The 21,413-nt window shown below is 40.6% G+C and overlaps 2 protein-coding genes across 2 annotated transcripts; one reads left to right on the forward strand and one right to left on the reverse strand.

Annotated features, from left to right (window-relative positions):
* The first annotated feature begins 375 nt into the window (after positions 1-375).
* LOC137836175 (uncharacterized) lies at positions 376-1,823 on the forward strand. Its single transcript, XM_090302375.1, has 4 exons — positions 376-495; positions 703-981; positions 1,185-1,289; positions 1,371-1,823. Exons 1-4 carry the CDS (start codon positions 454-456, stop codon positions 1,821-1,823), a joined length of 879 nt encoding a protein of 292 aa, XP_090158501.1. The 5' UTR covers positions 376-453.
* A 17,644-nt stretch (positions 1,824-19,467) lies between these two features.
* On the reverse strand, positions 19,468-21,009 carry LOC137834991 (aspartic proteinase CDR1). Its single transcript, XM_068643282.2, has one exon. The coding sequence runs from the start codon at positions 20,949-20,951 to the stop codon at positions 19,638-19,640; it is 1,314 nt and encodes a 437-aa protein (XP_068499383.1). The 5' UTR covers positions 20,952-21,009; the 3' UTR covers positions 19,468-19,637.
* Between the last annotated feature and the right edge of the window lie 404 nt (positions 21,010-21,413).

Here is a 21,413-nt window from a genome sequence, read left to right on the forward strand (position 1 = left end):
GAGACATTTCTCCCACCACATCTTCCCCAACCCCAGTTGTGGCATCAGCGCCTTCTCCATCAGGTACAGGACCCTCAACATCATCAGTACCATCATCATTGCCAAGGGTTACACCATTATCAACACCCTCACCGCTATCAGTGCCTTCTAGAATCAATGATTGTGCTATTGGGGAAGGTGCACAGATTTATCCTGATAGAGGTGATGCAGAATCAAACAATGAGGATGACACTCTCTCAGTTGGTCATGCTCTTCCTATGATTTCACCTTATGGTAATGGGTAAGTAAAGACCACAAATAAAATCTTTCACATTATTTCTTTTATCAATTTATTATCTAATAATTTCTTTATTATTTGTTTTTTTAAGGTTTCATCCATGTAGGGTTGCATCACAGGCAATCACATTCATCATTAAACAACAATATTGTCAGCCATGGCTTACATGGGGTTCAATGACTGATGAAGACAGAGAAATCTTCTTCAAACGTTTTAAAGTATTTCTTCTTATACGTTTTAAAGTATTTCTTCTTATATTTAATATTAACAATACTTGTTATATTATACTTGTTGCATTTAATTAAAATGTCCATTTCTTTTGGTATTTGGCATCTTCCTTAATTGAATTCTCAGTTATTATTTCTTTAAAGTGTTGTATTAAAAAATTATTCACTTTTTTAACTATAAATTTTGTGTTTACATAGAAAAAAGTCTGTTGGAAACCTAAACATGAGGAAAAGATTAAAAAAAACTTCCACTCAAAAGCCGCACATAGGTTATCTGAAATGTTCATGGAAGCTAGAAAGAATGGGAAAAAGCCTATTTGGATGTTTGATGATGTATGGACTTCTTTGCTATCTCAGTGGAATTCACCTGACTTTCGTTCCAAGTGTATGCAAAACCAAAAAAACCGAACATCTGACACAGGTGGTTCTTTACACACAGGTGGCTCCATTAGTACACATGAGCATGCCATTCGCATGGTATGTATTCAAGAAACATATAAGTTGCATTGGACTTTGTTTGTAATTGGTTTTGAATTATGTTTTATGATTACATATTATTCTATTATACAATGTTTGAAGGTTAGATATTTGATAATACTACATTGGATTATATCAAGTTTAAGAAGTTGGATGATATTGTTTTGCATAAAAATAACATTATTTATGTTTGTTGTTTATAGGCAAAAGAGTTGGGTCGTCCAACATATATTGATGAGGTATTTATGCAGACTCATATACGAAAAAGTAGTGGTGAATTTGTTGATGAAAGATCGAGACGTACACACGTGAGTTACATTTTGTTGTTATTTTTCTTTATTTTAGTTATATATTGTACATATGACATTATTTTTGTGTATCAATAATAGGAAGAATTTCATAGTAGACTTTCCCAAGTCAGATCAGAGGTTGCATCTGGATCATCCCCCATAGATTCTGCAGAGGAAGACAGAATTAGACTTCAAAGTTGGCTTCTTACAGCAGGTGGCAAGAAGAAAGGTCGAATCTACGGGGTTGGAGACTTGGCTCATAACTTTAAACGTGGTAATACTTTCACCTATAATCAACCTTCGAGTTCCTCTGAGCATTCAGCAAGCGTTTTGTTGCTAAAGGAAGAAGTTCGAAATTATAAGGAACACAATGATAAACTCACCGAGCATGTGAAATCATTGGTTAGTATCATTCTTCCTTTCCTTCCTCCTGAAGCACGAAGTTCTGTTGCACAACAATCTCAACAAGTATTGTCGCCACAAGAACCACCAAGGCAAAAGGAACCACCTACGCAACAACAAGATGACGATAATCATTATGCAGACTATTAGGATTATGTTTTTAGTTTTTTTGAACAACAAATTACATTACAAGTTCACTTGACTTTTGAATTAGGATCTTTAGTTATGTTTCAAGTTTGTTTTGATTTTTAGATGTTTCAAGTGGACTTGACTTTATATTATGTTATCTTTTATATGATGAGACTTTAATTATGTTATATTTGAATTTGAAATTAAATGTGTGTTGGATATGTTAAATTATACAGGTTTTAAAAAAGGCATTCATTTAAATGTATGAATAGATACTTTGATGAATGTATGATTACATACGGAATTACCTACGGCCTGCTGTTCGTGGGTAGTACCTACGGACTGCTGTTCGTGGGTAGTACCTACGGAGTGCTGTTCGTGGGTATTACCTACGGAGTGCTGTTCGTGGGTATTACCCACGGACTGCGGTTACCCACGGGTTCATATTTCGTAAGTAAATTACCGACGCCAACATTACATACGAATTTTTTTCTGTGGGAAATCCGTAGGTAATGCTGATTTACCTACGGATTTCTGCTGTTACATACGGATTTTGTCCGTAGGTAAATCGGTTTTTTTTTGTAGTGTAACAGTATGGCCTCTAGGGTACCAACTCATGTACCAATGCTACGGGGTCCATTTGTTTTGTATCACTATTATTTATCACTTTTTTTACATTTGTTTTAAATTATTGGGATCTTCTAATAACATAACCCATTTACTATAAACTAACCACTATTTTATTATGTAATCATATATATATGGTTTTGTTTTTTCACTAGTGCTTTGGAAAGAAATATATAGCAAGAATGCACGTTTAATCATAATACAATAAAAATATGAACTTAATATTGCATTGTGAATTTTTGTAGAAGTAAGTTAGATTAATTCTCACTAAATTATTGATCGAAAATTGTCCCTTCCCAAAACTTCTTTCACTTCTCATCAAACTTATGTCTTCCTAAACCTTAAATCCTAAATCCGTTTATAGGCCTCTTTTTACCTAAATCCGTTTATAGGACTCTTTTTATTTTTTCAGTAATGTGAAAATATTTGTCACCTCAAAAATAAAATAAAAAAATCAACAATTTTGTTCATGATACTCACGTACAATTATTTTTGCAATAAAAATAATCTCAGTCATTGATAATGTTAACCAAGCAAGAAGAAATTATATATTGAATATTATTGACAAAGTTTTCAAAGATATAATTTCAAAACTACAAATTACATAAAGAATACAAACAAGTTTTAATAAAACTAAATGTAATTAAAACATTAAATTTAATATTTATATTTAAGACAAAACGTAATAATTGTTGCAGGTCCACTTAGAAACTTTGTCCATAAACTAAACCTTAATAGCTATGTTTTAATCCATTTAATAAAATTAGTATATGGTGTGTATCGGTATGGCCGAGAGGCCGAGACCTTGGAAGGCTTGGCCGAGACGACCGAGAGGCCGAGACCATAGAAGACTTGGCCGAGAGGCCGAGACCTTGGAAGGCTTGGCCGAGACGACCTAGAGGCCGAGACCATAGAAGACTTGGCCGAGAGGCCGAGACCTTGGAAGGCTTGGCCGAGACGACCGAGAGGCCGAGACCTTAGAAGACTTGGCCAAGACGACCGAGACCACTGGAATATGGCCGATGGCCGACCCATGCCATGATGATTTGGCCGACGGCCGACCCCTATTACAGTTAACGCTCAAACCAAGATCAGTGAAGTTAATCTATAATTAAGAATTAGGTAATGCAAACCTAAGAGGTGTCCACCTCGATAAATGGGCCAAACAAGGTAGGCCCACTAGAATAATATAAATAGTACGCATCCCAAGGAGTAAGGTATGTCATTTATTACTGTTCACCTACCTGAGAGCTGACCACCCGCTTTACTGACTTGAGCGTCGGAGTGCCTTCGCAGGTACCCCCACCATCCGGTGATTTGCCCGACGACCGAGCGCCGAGTACTGAAGGTTAAGGAAGGAGACGAGAAGAATCACAGTTCATCACCCAATCACCTGCCCGACCGAAGGAAGGAGAAGAAGACTTCAATAATTCTCTAGGTCCCATCTCCCTAGCAGGAACAATTGGCGCCACCGTGGGGCCGAGGGAAACTAGCTGAAGGAAAAAAGTAGATGGTTTCAACAAGAAGCATGGAAAGAATGACTGAAGCCGACCAAACAATGCTGCTGCTGTCTCTCCAGAGGGAGATGACCGAGATGCAAAGAAAGGCCGAGGAGGCCGCTCAGAAAAATGAGCAAGAGCTGCAAGTTCTCCGCAGGGAGAACGAAGATATGAGAAAGAAGCTGGGGGAGGGAGGACCCTCTGTCATACCGACGAACGTGGTCGGCAAGTCCTACACCTCTCCCCCCAACCCGGATGAGGCCGAGGGGACGAGAGGCCGACCCCCTCCCCGCGAGACTGAGATGGGCGACGAGTCGTGCCTAATCAGGTCCACCCGGATGACCCTGACGGCCGACCCGAACCGCCGACATCCCTTTAAAAACAACATCATCGAAGTCCCACTTCCTGAGAAGTGGAAGGGTTTCAACCGAGACCGATACGACGGGTCGACCGACCCGAACGGGCATATGGACGCCTACACAACCCATATGAGTCTCTACACCTCGGACGACGCCGTCTTGTGCCGAGTGTTCCCCACATCCTTGAAGGGTGCAGCCCTTAGTTGGTTCACCAAGCTCTCACCCAACTCCATCGACAGCTTTGCCACGCTCGTCGCAAAGTTCGAAACGCAGTTCGCGACCAGCCGGCCGCACCATCTAACCTCCATCGCTCTGGTAGGCATCCGCCAGGAGAAGGGAGAGTCGCTGAGAACCTTCGTGGATAGGTTCAGTAAAGTGACAATGAGCATCCGGAATCTGAGTCCGGACGTCGCCATGCACCACATGCTGACGGCCCTGCGTCCGGGGCCCTTTGCTGACAACCTGTGCATGCAGCCGGCCGACAGCCTGGACGAGCTGAGAAAGAGAGCTGCTAAGTAGATGCAACTGGAAGAGCTAAGAGAATTCTGTAACCAGGCCGGTGGGGAGAAAAACAAGGAAGAGAAGGATCGTCAGGGCGGCCGGGTCAAAGGAACGACCGATCCGGTTCTCAAGTTATACACCCCTGACGACCGAGCGGGGGAGGATTCTGGACGAAGCCCTCAACGCTGAGCTGATCCCTCCCCCAAGGAAGGTGGCCAGCCCAAATAACGCCGACCGAAGGAAGCAATGTCGGTACCACCAAAACACCGAACACTCAACCGACGAGTGTCAGGCCCTTAAGGATAAGATCGAGGAACTTATCCAGGATGGGCATCTCCGCCGTTTCGTCAGGAATGGCCGAGACCCTCCCGGCCAGGCGGATCCACCCAAGCGGACGAGGTCTCCTCAACGCGGCCGAAATGACCGAGATAACAGAGGCGAGCGACAACCCGCGAGGGCCGACCCCCTTCGAAGAGACGATCCCCCCAGGGAGGCCGATAGGAGAGGTAACCGAGAAGTTATCAACACTATAGCCGGCGGCTTCGCCGGGGGAGGAAGCACAAACAACGCTCGTTAGAAACACCTCCGGGCGGTACACCAGGTCAACGCAGTGGCATTCCGGCCGAGGATGCCACCCATCACCTTCACGAACGAAGACTTCAAGGGCGTAGACTACCGCCAGCAGGACGACCCGATGGTAATAGCGGTCGACATAGACCGATTCACCATACGGAAGACACTTGTGGACCAAGGAAGTTCGGTAGACATCCTCTACTGGAAAACTTTCAAGGCCATGAGGTTGGCCGAGGCCGAGATGATGCCGTACGACGACCACGGGGTAGGATTCTCGGGCGAGAGGGTGGGTACCAAGGGTTATATCGAGTTGTACACCACCTTCGGAGAAGGAAAGAGCACCAGGACCATCAAAATCCGATACCTGGTCATTGACGCCAACACCTCCTACAACATCCTCCTCGGCCGACCATCCATCAACCGGCTGATGGCCATAGTATCAACCCCTCACCTCGCAATGAAGTTCCCTTCAAGAACAAGGGACATTCTCACGATCCACGTAGACCAGAAAGAAGCACGAGAATGCTACGCCAAGAGCCTCCGGGTGGAACCTCTAAGGACCGACACTTCTCCCCTCAGAACAAGGAAGTCCGCCCGAAAAGACCGCTCCCCCAGGAAGGACCGACCGAGGGAAATCAAGCCAACTGGCGTTGGTGGACCTCGATCCCCAGGCGACCGAGGACAGGCTGGAGGCGAGGGAAGAGCTAAGGAGAGTCCCCTTCCTCGACGAAGAACACAGCATGGCTGTAGGAACAGCCTTGGCAGCAGCCGAGGCCGAGATCATGCATGCCGCACTAAAAAAGAATATCGACATGTTCGCATGGACGCCGGCCGACATGCCGGGGGTGAGCCCGGATGTCATCACCCATCGGTTGTCAATATTCAAATGCCAGGCCATACTCAACATGAGAAGCCCGAACACCGTGAAGGAGGTACAATAACTCCTTGGGCGGCTGACCGCCCTCTCTCGATTTGTCCCCCGCTTGGCCGAGAGGACGAGGCCGATGGTCCAGTTGCTCCGAAAGGGCAAAAAATTCGTCTGGGACGACCAATGTGAGGAAATCTTCAAACAATTCAAGGAGTTCCTCACATCCCCGGCCGTCATCCAGAAGCCGAGGCCCGACAACCCAATCCTGGTATATCTAGCAGTCTCGGAAGAAGCAGTCAGCGCTGCCCTAGTGCAGGAAGCCGAGGGCGAGGAGCGACCCGTATACTTTGTCAGCCGAACCCTCCACTCGGCCGAGACCCGATAGGCCGAGACCCGATATCAGATGATTGAGAAGGTGGCTCTCGCACTCGTCCTCACGGCAAGGCGGATGCGCCCCTACTTCCAAAATCACTCCATAACTGTAAGAACCGACTACCCTATTTTTAAAATTTTATCTAAACCGGACCTTGCAGGGAGGATGATAGGATGGTCGGTCGAACTCTCCGAGTTCGACTTACAAGAAAAAATGAAGGGAAGTTCTCATCCAACTGGGAGGGGCCTTTCCGAGTCCGAGAAGTCGCACAAGGAGGAACCTATCATCTAGAATAGCTTTCAGGAAAAATTGTACCGAGGACGTGGAATGCCACGCACCTCAAGTTCTATTACAGCTAAAATCAATAAAATCACGCACTCTTTCCTCACCCAACCAGGGAGGTTTTAACGAGGCGTTTTCATCAAAAGTATTGGAAATATTCTATCGAACAAGCAATGGCCGACCGCCACCTACACTTGCCGATTAACATCGCAAGTGCCGGCCGATCGCCAACCAAACTTGCTCGACGAACGCCCGCTTGCTCGATTAACATCGCATGTGCCGGCCGACCACCCACAAAACTTGCTCGATGACATTGCAAGTATTGGACGAACACCCGCTTGCTCGATTAACATCGCAAGTGCCGGCCGACCACCCACCAAACTTGCTCGATGACATTGCAAGTATTGGCCGAATGCCCGCTTGCTCGATTAACATCGCAAGTACCGGCCGACCACCCACCAAACTTGCTCGATTATCATCGCAAGTAATGGTCGGCCGCCCACTACACTTGCTCGATTAACATCACAAGTATCGGTCGACCGCCACCTACACTTGCTCGATTATCATAGCAAGTAATGGCCGGTCGCCCACTACACTCGCTCGATTAACATCGCAAGTAATAGCTGGCCACCTATCCTTAGTTGTTCGATTAAAGATCACAATTAAATGGCCGATCGCCCGTTCTTGTTCGATTAAAATCACAATTAAAAGGCCGACCACCCAAATCCAACTTATTTGATCACACCTAGGGTCACGTCACACCTCGAGAAATGGAATAGCTGCACGATCAAGGGAAACCGACCGAAACCCATCATTAAAGACTCATCGGACATATCTAACATCTGCCCTTGAGCCTGGGGGGCAAGTGTACCGGTATGGCCGAGAGGCCGAGACCTTGGAAGGCTTGGCCGAGACGACCGAGAGGCCGAGACCATAGAAGACTTGGCCGAGAGGCCGAGACCTTGGAAGGCTTGGCCGAGACGACCTAGAGGCCGAGACCATAGAAGACTTGGCCGAGAGGCCGAGACCTTGGAAGGCTTGGCCGAGACGACCGAGAGGTCGAGACCTTAGAAGACTTAGCCGAGATGACTGAGACCACTGGAATATGGCAGATGGCCGACCCATGCCATGATGATTTGGCCGACGGCCGACCCCTATTACAGTTAACGCTCAAACCAAGATCAGTGAAGTTAATCTATAATTAAGAATTAGGTAATGCAAACCTAAGAGGTGTCCGCCTCGATAAATGGGCCCAACAAGGTAGGCCCATTAGAATAATATAAATAGTACGCATCCCAAGGAGTAAGGTATGTCATTTATTACTGTTCACCTACCTGAGAGCTGACCACCCGCTTTACTGACTTGAGCGTCGGAGTGCCTTCGCAGGTACCCCCACCATCCGGTGATTCGCCCGACGACCGAGCGCCGAGTACTGAAGGTTAAGGAAGGAGACGAGAAGAATCACAGTTCATCACCCAGTCACCTGCCCGACCGAAGGAAGGAGAAGAAGACTTCAATAGTTCTCTAGGTCCCATCTCCCTAGCAGGAACAAGGTGTTTGAGCATATTAAATCATACTATGATATGTAACACGTCACCTAACATAACCAATGTAAATATTAAGGATTTCGAATATTAATTACCTCTTTTTAAGTAATTATTCAGTCTTAGAGATAATCAATTGTTACCAGAAATGCAAGGGCGTTATGGATTAAGGAGAAATTGAGAAACGAGATGTTGGAGATATGAGAGAAATGTGGAAATGAGAAAGGACGAAACAAGTAAGGGGAAAATCATAAATGGGAAACTATTATGGGCAAAAATGGCAGCAAAGGAAAAAGAATTAAAGAGCAGTGGTTTTTGGTAAATGGCCAGACAGTTAGAAAAAGTTTACACGTGGATGAGGGCACACACACTGAGGGCATCAGAAGAAGCAGCAGAATACGTACAACGAATAAGAGGCTCGCAGGGTATGACCTAAAGGGGCATGCATGATTTGGGTATGACCTCTTTCTGATATTCTTCTTCTTCCTCTGAATCCTTCTTCCTGTAATCACCCTTGAATATTCCTCTTTCCCTTGCAGGTTGACTCTTTAGATAGTCATACAGCCACCATTCTACCCACCCTTTCACGAGCATTGCTATTACCTTTTATTATTGTTCTAATTCCGAGAATTTTGTTCGCTAGTTGTGTGGTTAGTTGAGAACCATACTTAATATATATATATATATATATATATATATATATATATATATATCTTCACTCTCTTACATAGGTGCTTTCATTGAGACACCATGGCTGATAACACACAAATGGCCACCATGGCAGCGGAGATACGAGCTCACGACGCTGAACTAAAATGCGTAATGGATCTCTTGGAGTTACGTGACCAAGAACAACGTGCGCACACTGCACAAGTAGAGGCGGCAGCTAACGCTCGCATGGAGCGTATTCAATCAATGGTGGAATCACTGCTTCAAACCCAAGCCCAACTTCATGGTGGATCTAGCATGAACTCTACACAAACCCACACAGTTTAGCCTAGGCAAGCATTTCAGATTAGGAATGTGAAATTAGATTTTCCTAAATTTAATGGCTCGGATGTGATGGCTTGGATTTTCAAGGCTGAACAATTTTTTGACTATTATGGAACTGCCGATGAGGATAGATTAACTATTGCTGCAATTCATATGGAAGAAGATGTCGTCCCTTGGTTCCAAATGATTCAAAGAACCAACCCATTTATGTCATGGACTGCTCTCACCACAGCTTTGGAAACTAAATTTGGCCCTTCACCATTTGATTGTCCACTAGTAGCTTTGTTTAAACTCCAACAAAAAGGATCGGTTTCTGAATATTATCTCCAATTTATGTCCTTAGCTAACCGTTCCGGTAGCTTACCTCAAGAAGCATTGCTGAATTGTTTTGTTAGTGGATTGCATACGGAGTTACAAAGGGATGTGATTGCTCAAGCCCCACCTTCCTTATTTAGAGTTGTGGCGTTTGCTAAGCTTTATGAAGACATATATAACACTAATCCCAAGCCTCACTCATCTAATACCATCACCAGAATTTTGAACCCCAAACCCAACTATTATAACACCCATCATTCTCGCCCTGCACCCTCTAAAAGTCCTCTACCCCCATTACTTCCCACACCATCTACCAAACCAATATACAATCCCAACCAAATAAAAAAACTCACTGCTGCAGAGATTCAACCTAGAAGAGAAAAGGGCCAATGCTATACATGTGATGAAAAATTCTCATTCAACCATAAATGTCCCAACCGACATTTGATGATTTTGCAAGCTGATGAGGAAGACAGTGAAACAGACGTAGTACTTCAACCACCAGAACCTCCAGACACTGAAGATTCATCAAATGAACTCCCTGTTGAAGACCTCCACTTGTCGTTGGATGCTTTTAAGGGTGTTAGACGTGCCCAAACTATCCGCTTTGCAACAGATCTGCACGGTATGACCATTCACGTTATGATAGATGGTGGTAGCAACGACAACTTTCTTCAACCACGGTTGGCTAAGTTCTTGAAGCTTGAAGTGGAACAAAGTCCAAAATTAAGAGTAATGGTGGGAAATGGAAACAAATTGGAAACTGAAGGCTACATTCGGAACATCTATGTCAATATGCAGGGTGCACAAATTGATCTTCCTGTCTTTTTACTACCTGTTTCTGGGGCTAATTTGATTATTGGTACCAATTGGCTTTCAACCGTAGGCCCTCACATCCATGATTATAGGGATCTCAACATACAATTCCATTATAAAGGACAACAGGTTACTCTACAGGGAGACAAGTACAACCAGATAAACCTTGAAGATGCTCAATACCATCATATCAAAAGGCTTTATAGCATGGATGCCATTCATGAGTGCTACGCCATTCGGGTTGCAACAGTAGTAGATAACAACAAATTGCAGCTGCCAGAACAAATGGAGCCTGCACTTGCAACCTTATTGCACACTTATAGACAAGTGTTTGATGTTCCCATTGGTTTACCCCCTCCCAGGATGCATGACCACTCTATTCCCTTATTGGAAGGATCCAACCCAGTCAAGGTTAAGCCTTATCGGTATCCTCACAGCCAAAAAGCTCAAATAGAGCTGATGATTCAAGAAATGTTGAATGAAGGGCTAATTCAGCCAAGCACGAGTCCATTTTCATCACCAATCATTCTTGTGAAGAAAAAGGATGGAACGTGGCGATTTTGTACGGATTATAGGGCTCTTAATGTTCTCACCATCAAGGATAGCTTTCCCATCCCCACAGTTGATGACTTAATTGATGAACTACATGGAGCCACTCATTTCTCTAAACTTGACCTGAGGTCCGGATATCATCAGATATTAGTGAAACCTGAAGACAGGTATAAAACAGCATTTCAGACTCATCAAGGCCATTATGAATGGCTAGTCATGCCATTTGGCCTCACTAATGCCCCTGCTACTTTCCAGAGTCTAATGAATCACATTTTCCAAGGGTGGCTGAGAAAATTTGTATTAGTATTCTTTGATGACATATTGGTTTATAGCCTCGATTGGTCCTCTCACTTACAACATCTAGAGACTGTTTTGCAAGTCTTACAGAAGGAACATCTCTTTGCCAAGCTGTCCAAATGTTCTTTTGGTGCCACCAACATTAACTACCTTGGTCACACTATATCCAATGCGGGTTTTGCAAAGGAGGAAGATAAAATCCGTGTTGTGAAGGATTGGCCAAAACCAACATCTCTCAAGTTATTGCGAGGATTCTTAGGCCTCACAGGCTACTACAGACGGTTTATCAGGAATTACGCCTCTTTGGCAACCCCGCTAACAGATATGCTCAAGAAAGATAATTTTAAGTGGACCACGGCAGCAGAGGACGCTTTTATGAAACTGAAAGAAGCTCTTACCTCGTCACCGGTATTAGCACTACCCAACTTTACTCAACCTTTCACTCTCGAAACAGATGCATCAGGGATAGGAATTGGAGCTGTCTTACTGCAGCAAGCTCATCCTGTGGCTTATTGTTCTAAGAAATTATCTACACGACAACAAAAGCAATCTGCTTATGCTAGGGAGTTATATGCCATCACTCAAGCAATTGCCAAATTTCGGCACTACTTGCTAAGCCATAAGTTCACCATCAAAATAGATCAGAAAAGCTTGAAAGAACTCCTTGATCAATCCCTGCACACCCCAGAACAACAACAATGGTTTCCTAAATTTCTTGGATATGATTTCACAATTCAATATAAGCCTGGAAAAGAAAATGTGGTAGTTGATGCATTGTCCAGATGCATGTCCATGGCTATATTTGAACCTGTCAACCAATGGCTACAAGACATACAAGCAAGGATAAAGGAGGACCCGGAGTTACAAATCATAATGGCCAAACTCGATTCGGAACCAAAAACAGTAAAGCACTTTGCTGTTCACAATGGCATTCTGTTCTGGAAAAAGCGAACAGTTCTTCCTAATGATGAGGAATTAAAAAAGAAAATTATGACAGAATTTCATAATAGCTTAGTTGGAGGCCATGCTGGTAGAGCTAAGACAATTGCTAGAGTATGTTCTCAGTTCTATTGGGTGAATATGCATCAAGATATCATAATGTTCGTACATAACTGTAAGATATGTCAACAAACCAAAACTGAAACAGCTTTTCCTATCGGACTTTTACAACCTCTCCCTATTCCTATCCAAGTATGGGATGATATAGCTATGGATTTCATCATAGACCTTCCTCCTTCACAAGGTTTTACTGCAATTATGGTCATTGTGGACAGGTTATCCAAATTTGGTCACTTCATTCCAATGAGGTATGATTTCAACAACAAACAAGTGGCCGATGCATTTATCAACAATGTGGTGAAATTGCACGGCATTTCAAAGTCCATAGTGTCTGACCGAGATAAGGTTTTTATAAGCTCATTCTGGAAACAACTCTAGAAATTAAAGGGTACTACATTGGCCATGAGCTCAGCTTATCATCCACAAACAGATGGCCAAACTAAGGTGCTGAACAAAACCTTAGAAATGTACCTTAGGTGTTATTCCTTCAACAATCCTAACCAATGGTCTAAGCTGTTAGAATAGATGACTTTAAACTAGAGGGGGGGTGAATTGTTTAAAGAATATTTTCGTAAACTTTTAAAACAAGAATGAATTTATCTCAGGAAACAATTGATAAGAAATTCAGTTTACCAAAAACAGCACAACCAAAAAAACAATCGGTTGTTTCACATAAACAATCGGTTGTTTATACCAGCAAACAACAATTAAAACTGAATTTAAAGAGATAGGGATAGAGAGATTTCACACAGATGTTTATACTGGTTCACTCCAAATCCAGAGCTACATCCAGTCTTCTCAAAACCCTGAGGAAATTCACTAAGCAATCACAACTTGATCACTTACACAACAACCAAGAGAATGACATTGAACACCTCAAGAAACACACTCTCCTTGGCCAACACACAAACACCAAGATTGCTGATCTTGATCCCCTCAAGAACACACAACCAATCTCAGCAAACACAGAAACGAAACTTGTTTTCACAGAGTACAAGGATTACACTTGTTACAGAAGATAATCTGAAATCAATACAAGCAGAATCCTATTCCCCAAACTTTGATCAATCACAAACTTCTAGCAATCTCAGCTCTTTGAAAAACTCAAAAACTCTTAGCAAAAACTTGTCAAAGATTAATTCTCAAATCTATTTTTCTGAATTTATTCAAAGATGTAGTTTGTTATCAAATCTTAACAAACTCTTAAATTGCATTAAAAGATTGGTCAAAGCATTTAATGACTAGAGCGTAAGCAGTTAAAACATTTAAAGCTCAGTCAAAGATAAAACAGTTTTCTGTTATGGTCCCAAAACAAACAATCGGTTGTTTCCTCGAATCAATCGGTTGTTTTGGTTCTTAACAGTTCAACCATTTGAAAAACAGTTTTCAATCTTTTCTCAAAACACCTAAGTATAAACAATCGGTTGTTTCGACAAAACAATCGGTTGTTTTAACTTAGTTTGAAAACATTTTATCTTTTCAAAGATTGAGATGCTTTATGCTTTAGATTCGATCAAGGGGTGGATTACAAAACTCAAACTACCCCAGAACTATACTAAACCAGCACAGCAACACCAAGCACAGCCAAGGCTTCAACATCCTTCAAAGGGTTTGGATTCTTCAAAGCTTGAACACCACTTGGTTCAACAATCTCCCCCTATTTGATGAAGACAAATCCCTGATGCTTGTGTTGTACTTGATTAAATCTGTAGCAGTTCCTGCAAGATACAGTTTTGAAGAAAGCATAGATCTTCTGATATTTGGTTAGCACAGATAAACATTAATAAACTTTAGAGCTAAATATCAGAAAAAATATTACATCCCAAAAACTGTTTCAACAACTAAAAACAGAAATTTAAACACAACATATATCTCCCCCTATTTGTCTTCACAAAATAGACAAAAGAAGAGATAAAACAAGATATTGTTTTGATTACATCAGAATTAAAGCAGCAACAACAGAAAGAAAGAAAATTTAAAAAACCAGACATAACCAACAAAAACAATCGATTGTTTCGATATACCAATCGGTTGTTTTTCCTTCATTCTTCTTCATCAGCAAACTGAAGATCAAAGATTTGGTTCTGGACAGCTTCAATCTGTTCATCTAGAGTCATGAACCGTGCATCCATGTTGTCAAACCTGGTGTCAATCCTCTGGAAATTACTAACACAAAGATCATGAAGGCTCCTTTGATTTTTAGCAAGACTATCAAGCCTATTCACCATGAGTCTTTCAAAATGAGACATGGTTTACATCCTTTCTTCTTGATTTCCAGCACCAGCACTAGGTCTAGCATCTTGATAATCTTCAGGTGGATCTTCATGTTAAACATCCATATCAGCAGGTTCATCTTGTTCAAGATCAGCAGCACCACTAGATGAGGCACCAAGATCACCATCCTTGCTTATCCATTTTCCACCTACTTTGGTAAAACCCATTTTGCTGAGAGATCCATTGTTCAACTCTTGAGTTGACTTGACCAACTCAGATGTTTCATCTTCAAGATTCACTTCAAAATAGAGTAGAAACTTAGATATCAAAACAACATAGGGATAATGATAATCACTTAACCTCATGGCTTTTTGCATGTGCTCTTTGATGATGTGAACCCAATTGATCTTGATTTTCTTCATGATGCAGAAGATATAAACCAGATCTTCTTCGGTGACAACAGAATGATTACTCCCCCTTGGAGTTAGAATCCAAGTCACAATGAGAGCAAGCAGTCTCTCATCAAGCTTTAGACCTCCAACCAAGCATGTTCTTACTTGAGCATTTTGATTCTTCAAGCAACTCTTGTAGTATTGGATTTTGTTAAAATCCTCCACTACTCCAAGGTTTCCTTTGTTGATTCTCAGACCAGAGAACTTGAGACCAGCAACAGCAGTCCATACTTCATGAGTTATCTCCATTTCTACACCTTTCACATGAGAAACTAGATTGTTTCCCTCAAACTTTAGGTTTGTGTAGAACACCCTCACTAAATCTGGATATATTTTTCCCTTCATCTCCAGGAACTTTCTGAGAGATTGATCCTTGAGCAGCCTTCTCACATTATCAAGCTTTTGACTTTTCAGCCAATCAAAACATACAACCTTGGGGTTGTTTATCTTTTTGATACTTGTTTCATACCTATATCTCTCAATAAGATCATTGTCTCCAGAAAACCAGCCTTCTAACCTTTCTCCAGACCTTACAACCCTGGTTTTGACTCCCTTTGAGGTGGGTGGAGTTGATTCCATGATGGCAGAGAAGAAAACAGAGAAGAGCTCTCTTCACAGATTTTTGCAAGAGATGTTGCAAGAGATGTTGCAATTGGTTGTTCTTGTGGAAGAGATCAGCTGCACCAGATTTTATAGCAGAAAGAAGAATCAATTAGCATTCAATTTCATTTAGTGGGTACTTGATTTTTCAGAGAGAGAAGACTTGACTCTGCTCTGCACAGAAAACGTCAGAAAAAGCTGAAATCGCATGGTCTTCACATGTGATCTTTGACTAGTCATTAAGGATTTTGAATTCCCAAGATTTTTTGGAATATTTTCCTTTATGACAGTTATAACTCCTTTCTGAACGTGATCAGCTTTCAACACAGATTCTTTGACCAAGATTCTCTCTTTGAATTGATCTGCAACGGATAGAAATTCAAAATAGCAATTAAGACAATTTCTTCATAGTGCTGTCAGACCCAAAACAATTGGTTGTTTCGAAGAAACAATCGGTTGTTTTTCTGCACCAGTTAAAACTGTTTTTGAATTTTAACCATGAGCAGAAAGAGTTCAAAGCAGATGACATTAAGCATAATAAAAAGATGTTTCAACCATGAGAAAGAACTTTAAAACAGAAATTAAGAACAAATAAAGGAAAGTCTTATCCTTATGTTAATTCTTCAATGAGCCATGTGCTTTATGATCAAGAAGCCTCTTTTCATTGTTGAGGTCTTTTGCATAACATTGATTCAGCTTCAATGACTGTCTTTTTCTTCAAGAACTTGATCAGATGACTCAGTCCCTCCTTTTTCTTTAGTTTTTCTGCATAAAAGATTTCAAGCAACAAGATTTGGTCCCCTTACAAATTTAGGTCCTTTTGACTTTTCTTTGCAGTTAGAAACTTCACATCCCTTAGGAATCCATTTCATAAGACCTCTTGGAACATAATATTTCCTTATTTTGCAGAACCTAACAGAGTGGCCTCTCTTCATGCAGTAAAAGCATGTAACAACCGGTTGTTTCGTCTTAACAATCGGTTGTTTTTCTGATTTTCTTGAAAAACTTTTTGAAAACTTATCTTGCTTGTTTTGTGGATTAAAGCCTAAACCAGCCTTTCCAAAAACACAGCTTTGAGATGCCAAGACTTTCTCAAAGTTAGATTTCCCCTTTGAAAGCTTGTCCACAGTTTCAACAAGATAGTGCACTTTCTTTTCAAGATTTTCACAATTTTCACAAATAAGAGTATCACACTTGCAAGCAGTTAAAACATTTAAAGCTCAGTCAAAGATAAAACAGTTTTTCTGTTATGGTCCCAAAACAAACAATCGGTTGTTTCCTCGAATCAATCGGTTGTTTTGGTTCTTAACAGTTCAACCATTTGAAAAACAGTTTTCAATCTTTTCTCAAAACACCTAAGTATAAACAATCGGTTGTTTCGACAAAACAATCGGTTGTTTTAACTTAGTTTGAAAACATTTTATCTTTTCAAAGATTGAGATGCTTTATGCTTTAGATTCGATCAAGGGGTGGATTACAAAACTCAAACTACCCCAGAACTATACTAAACCAGCACAGCAACACCAAGCACAGCCAAGGCTTCAACATCCTTCAACGGGTTTGGATTCTTCAAAGCTTGAACACCACTTGGTTCAACATAAGCTGCTTCCTTGGGCTCAATATTGGTATAATACAAGTCACCACAACAGCATTGGCATGCCTCCTTATAAAGCACTTTATGGACAGAATCCACCTACACTGATTTAATACCAGTTGGATGAGCATGATTCACCTACTGTCCAAACTAATCTGTTGCAGCGAGACAAGATAATAGACCAAGTGAAGCTTAGCTTACTCAGAACTCAGAATCATATGAAACAATATGCTGACAAGAAAAGAAGATCAATTGACTTTCAAGTGGGAGATTTAGTCCTGGTTAAGCTCCAACCATACAAGCAACAAACAGTGGCTAAGAGACTTAATCAGAAATTGGGATTGAAATACTTTGGGCCATTTCCAATACTAGCTAAGGTGGGTGCAATCGCCTATAGGCTACAACTACCTGATGAAGCTAAGATTCACTTAGTTTTCCATGCCTTTATGCTTAAAAAATTTAGAGGACAGCATACTGATCCTTACATTCCTATCCAAAACGGGAATTTGACTCAAGCACCAGTAATGCTACCATGGAAGGTATTAGTATCAAGAACCTTGTTGAGAGGACAATTGAAGATTCCTCAAGTGTTAATCCATTGGCAACACACTCCTACTCATGCTGCTACTTGGGAAGATGTCGCAAACATAGAAGAAGCCTTTCCATCATTCAACCTTGAGGACAAGGTTGCTTCCAATGGGGAGGGTATTGTTACGGGCAAAAATGGCAACAAAGGAAAAAGAACTAAAGAGCAGGGGTTTTTGGTAAATGGCCAGACAGTTAGAAAAAGTTTACACATGGATGAGGGCACGCACACTGAGGGCATCAGAAGAAGCAACAGAATACGTACAACCAATAAGAGGCTCGCAGGGTATGACCTAAAGGGGCATGCATGATTTGGGTATGACCTCTTTCTGATATTCTTCTTCTTCCTCTGAATCCTTCTTCCTGTAATCACCCTTGAATATTCCTCTTTCCCCTGCAGGTTGACTCTTTAGACAGTCATACAGCCACCATTCTACCCACCCTTTCACGAGCATTGCTATTACCTTTTATTATTGTTCTAATTCCGAGAATTTTGTTTGCTAGTTGCGTGGTTAGTTGAGAACCATACTTAATATATATATCTTCACTCTCTTACAGAAGCTACACGAAATCATTTTGAATATTTCATTATTTTTTACATAAGTTAACCATATTAAAAAATTAAGCTCTTAACGTATTAAAAAATTAATATTTGTGCGTGGATTAAGTTCAATCATATTTTCTTTAATTTATTATTTTTAAATTAAGCTTTGTATACCGTCATTATGATTAAATTGATTAATACGAAATATAATTTTAGTGTCCAATTTGGTATCTCTATAATTGATCTAAGAACTTTTTATTATGTTATTTTAATAATTGTTTGTTTCAATTTAGCGTTCAGTTAAATGGATTTTGTAATTGAGTTAGGGTCGTATTAAAGTGAACTTGAGCTACTTTAATATCGTCTAATTATTAATATTCTTTGTAGTGAATATATATGTAAAAGAAAGAAAACATACTTAATATTGAAAGTGTTTAAGTTGGTAGTCATTCTTAGAAACCAATAATTAACATATAATTTTTTTTTACCTAAAAACAACATTAAAGTTTGTTACTATTTATGAATAAAGAAACATTGAATCGGTTCTAGTATCAAGCTTACTTAAAAATCAAAGTTCTTAAGCATACATCGAAATCCTTCAAATAAACACTAAAGTGTCAAATTATGATTCTTCAAAATCTTAATTTATTATTTCACTTTCTCAAGAATAAAAATATCACAACAAAAAATATGTATTTTTTACTATTATTAAAAATTATTAAATAAAAATCAATTTTAAAAACAAAATATAATAACTAAACTAGAAACTACAAAAATTATTGATTTTTAAATTAATTTTTATTGTTAATAGGTAGTTTCTAAATTGATATTTAATTAACTGCCAAAGTTTTAACTACCAATTATTTAGATTCTAAATTTAGGAAAAAAAAAATTGGTAACTAATTAGATACTAATTTAAAAATTATTTATCAATAATAGAAACTTTAAAAATTAATAATAACTTAATTAATATAAAAACTAATTATTTTGATATCTAAAATTAATTTCTATTTAATAATTTTAGTGTAAATTATTTTCTGCATTTTATAAAGAACAAGCATACCAATCTCAGTAATGCTCTTCTTGCAAAGAAACCATACGCTTATACATTCTCTTTTCTTTATTTTACACATACATATATATCATATTATTATTATTATTATTATTATTATATATATATATATTATTTTAAACTTTAGAGCAATCAGTAGGTTGAAAAGAAACTTTCTTCCCTTCGAGATCATACTCCACTTGAAAATCAATCTGTGAAAAACTTCCGAAGATGGAAATTCCGCTCACTGGGCTTGGCGCTATCATCAAGCAAACCGTGTTTCTATCTTCCGTCATAACAAACAGGTTTGCAGGTTTCAGCGAAACCCTAGCTCCGGTGAACTGAAAGGCAATTTCAGGAAAAACGAAGTTATCACGATATGGGAAGCAAAAGGGTAGCGGGGACAGAACATCTTGCACCAACTCAACGGCAAGGCTTTCTTGCAACGAAGCTGCGAAATTGTAGTAAAAGCTTTCCCCCAGATACGTCAACAGCGTGCCCGAATCAATAATCACGTTGCCGTCAGTGCTCCCCGTTGGCACCGTCTTTTGTGCAACGGTGACGGCTTCAAGGTTCAGAAAGTAATAGGTCGGTAACCACGGTTTGATTATCATCGGAGTGGATACAACACCTTCTCCCGTTATTATTGATTCGTTCCCGAATTTCAACTTGCTGGTGGAGGTTGAACCTAAAGGAAGCAAACAGTAGGAGAATTTGTGACCGATTTGGTCACCGATTTGTGAAACCAACGACAAGGGTCCAGCTCCAAGACCCATTATTCCAGTGAGTTTATAGCTGGGAAAAACAGTGATGTTGTTGTAGAAACCACATCCGAAGAAAGAGTTAGGAAAAGCAACTGTTTGTACTCCACCTTGGGAATCAAACCTTAGGGTTTCGGTACTCAAAAGCCCTTCGCTGAATGAATATTGGTCACCGTATTTGTATGTGTAGATGCATTCACCTGATTTTCCACATCCTTTTTGTTCAGGGAGGAGTAAGGTGCATGGTTGTGAACGACATGTGGTAGGCATGAACGTGGAAGATTTGAGTGGTTGAAACAATGGGGTGCTTTGGGGGAAACAACTGGCACAAGGGGAACATTGTACCCAAATGAGATCACTCCCTGTCTCTGCAATAGCAAGCCTTTCGACGGGAGGAGTGCCAATGTAAAATCTCATTAGGTATTCACCGTTGTGTGGGATCAAAACTGATTGGGGTAGTTTGTTGTTTTGATCTAGGAGGTTAGAAACTCGGTTTAGTCGAGAAATGGAGCGCAGGGCAGCGTTTATGATGCGCTGTGATGGGGTGAGGGAAGGGTTGTAGAAGGGTGAGAGTGGTGAGTCACGGTGGATAAGGTCGACGGTGAAGCCACTAGGGCTTTCATTGGCTTCTGTAGAGAAAAGAGAAGAAACGGAGTAGAAGGCTAAACAGAAGAAAACAAAAGGCTTCATGTTGAGGAAATTTAAACGCTGTTAGGAGGAGGGAGCATGTTGGTGTGCTTCTATTAATAGATTTTTGAGTTTTGCATGAGTTAGGAGTGTTGGAAAAACTTTTATAAATCTGAACGACACTTGGTTCCTTGTAAATGTCTGTTTGCTAGCTTCCTAACGGTAATAAAAAAAACACTTACTTATTTCTCCATGTCTGATTGGGGTCAACTTGTACAAAAAATGGTTTTCTGTCTCAACGAAGAGACCAAATGAGAATTTGTTTGATGATTATGCCGGTCTCAACATTTTTTTTTTTGGTCAGCTTTCGGTCTCAACATGGGGACGTACAATGAAGAAAATTTTCAATTATCATGGGAGATGCATTGTTTTCAGTCTCCAAAGGTTATATATAGTTTTGGATTCTCTATATATGTTGTTTTCTTGTTAGGGCATATGGATTTGTACACTTATTTTACGCACTAC

This window comes from Phaseolus vulgaris, chromosome 5 (assembly GCF_051622355.1).
Source record: "Phaseolus vulgaris cultivar YP4 chromosome 5, ASM5162235v1, whole genome shotgun sequence".
NCBI classification, from domain to species: Eukaryota; Viridiplantae; Streptophyta; class Magnoliopsida; order Fabales; family Fabaceae; genus Phaseolus; species Phaseolus vulgaris.

Coding starts and splice junctions, on each gene's coding strand:
- LOC137836175 (XM_090302375.1), top strand. CDS start 454: ATGACTGATGAAGACAGAGAAATCTTCTTCAAACGTTTTAAA. Junction 496..702: donor TCTTCTTCAAACGTTTTAAA/GTATTTCTTCTT, acceptor GTGTTTACATAG/AAAAAAGTCTGTTGGAAACC. Junction 982..1,184: donor ATGAGCATGCCATTCGCATG/GTATGTATTCAA, acceptor TGTTGTTTATAG/GCAAAAGAGTTGGGTCGTCC.
- LOC137834991 (XM_068643282.2), bottom strand. CDS start 20,951: ATGAAGCCTTTTGTTTTCTTCTGTTTAGCCTTCTACTCCGTTTCTTCT.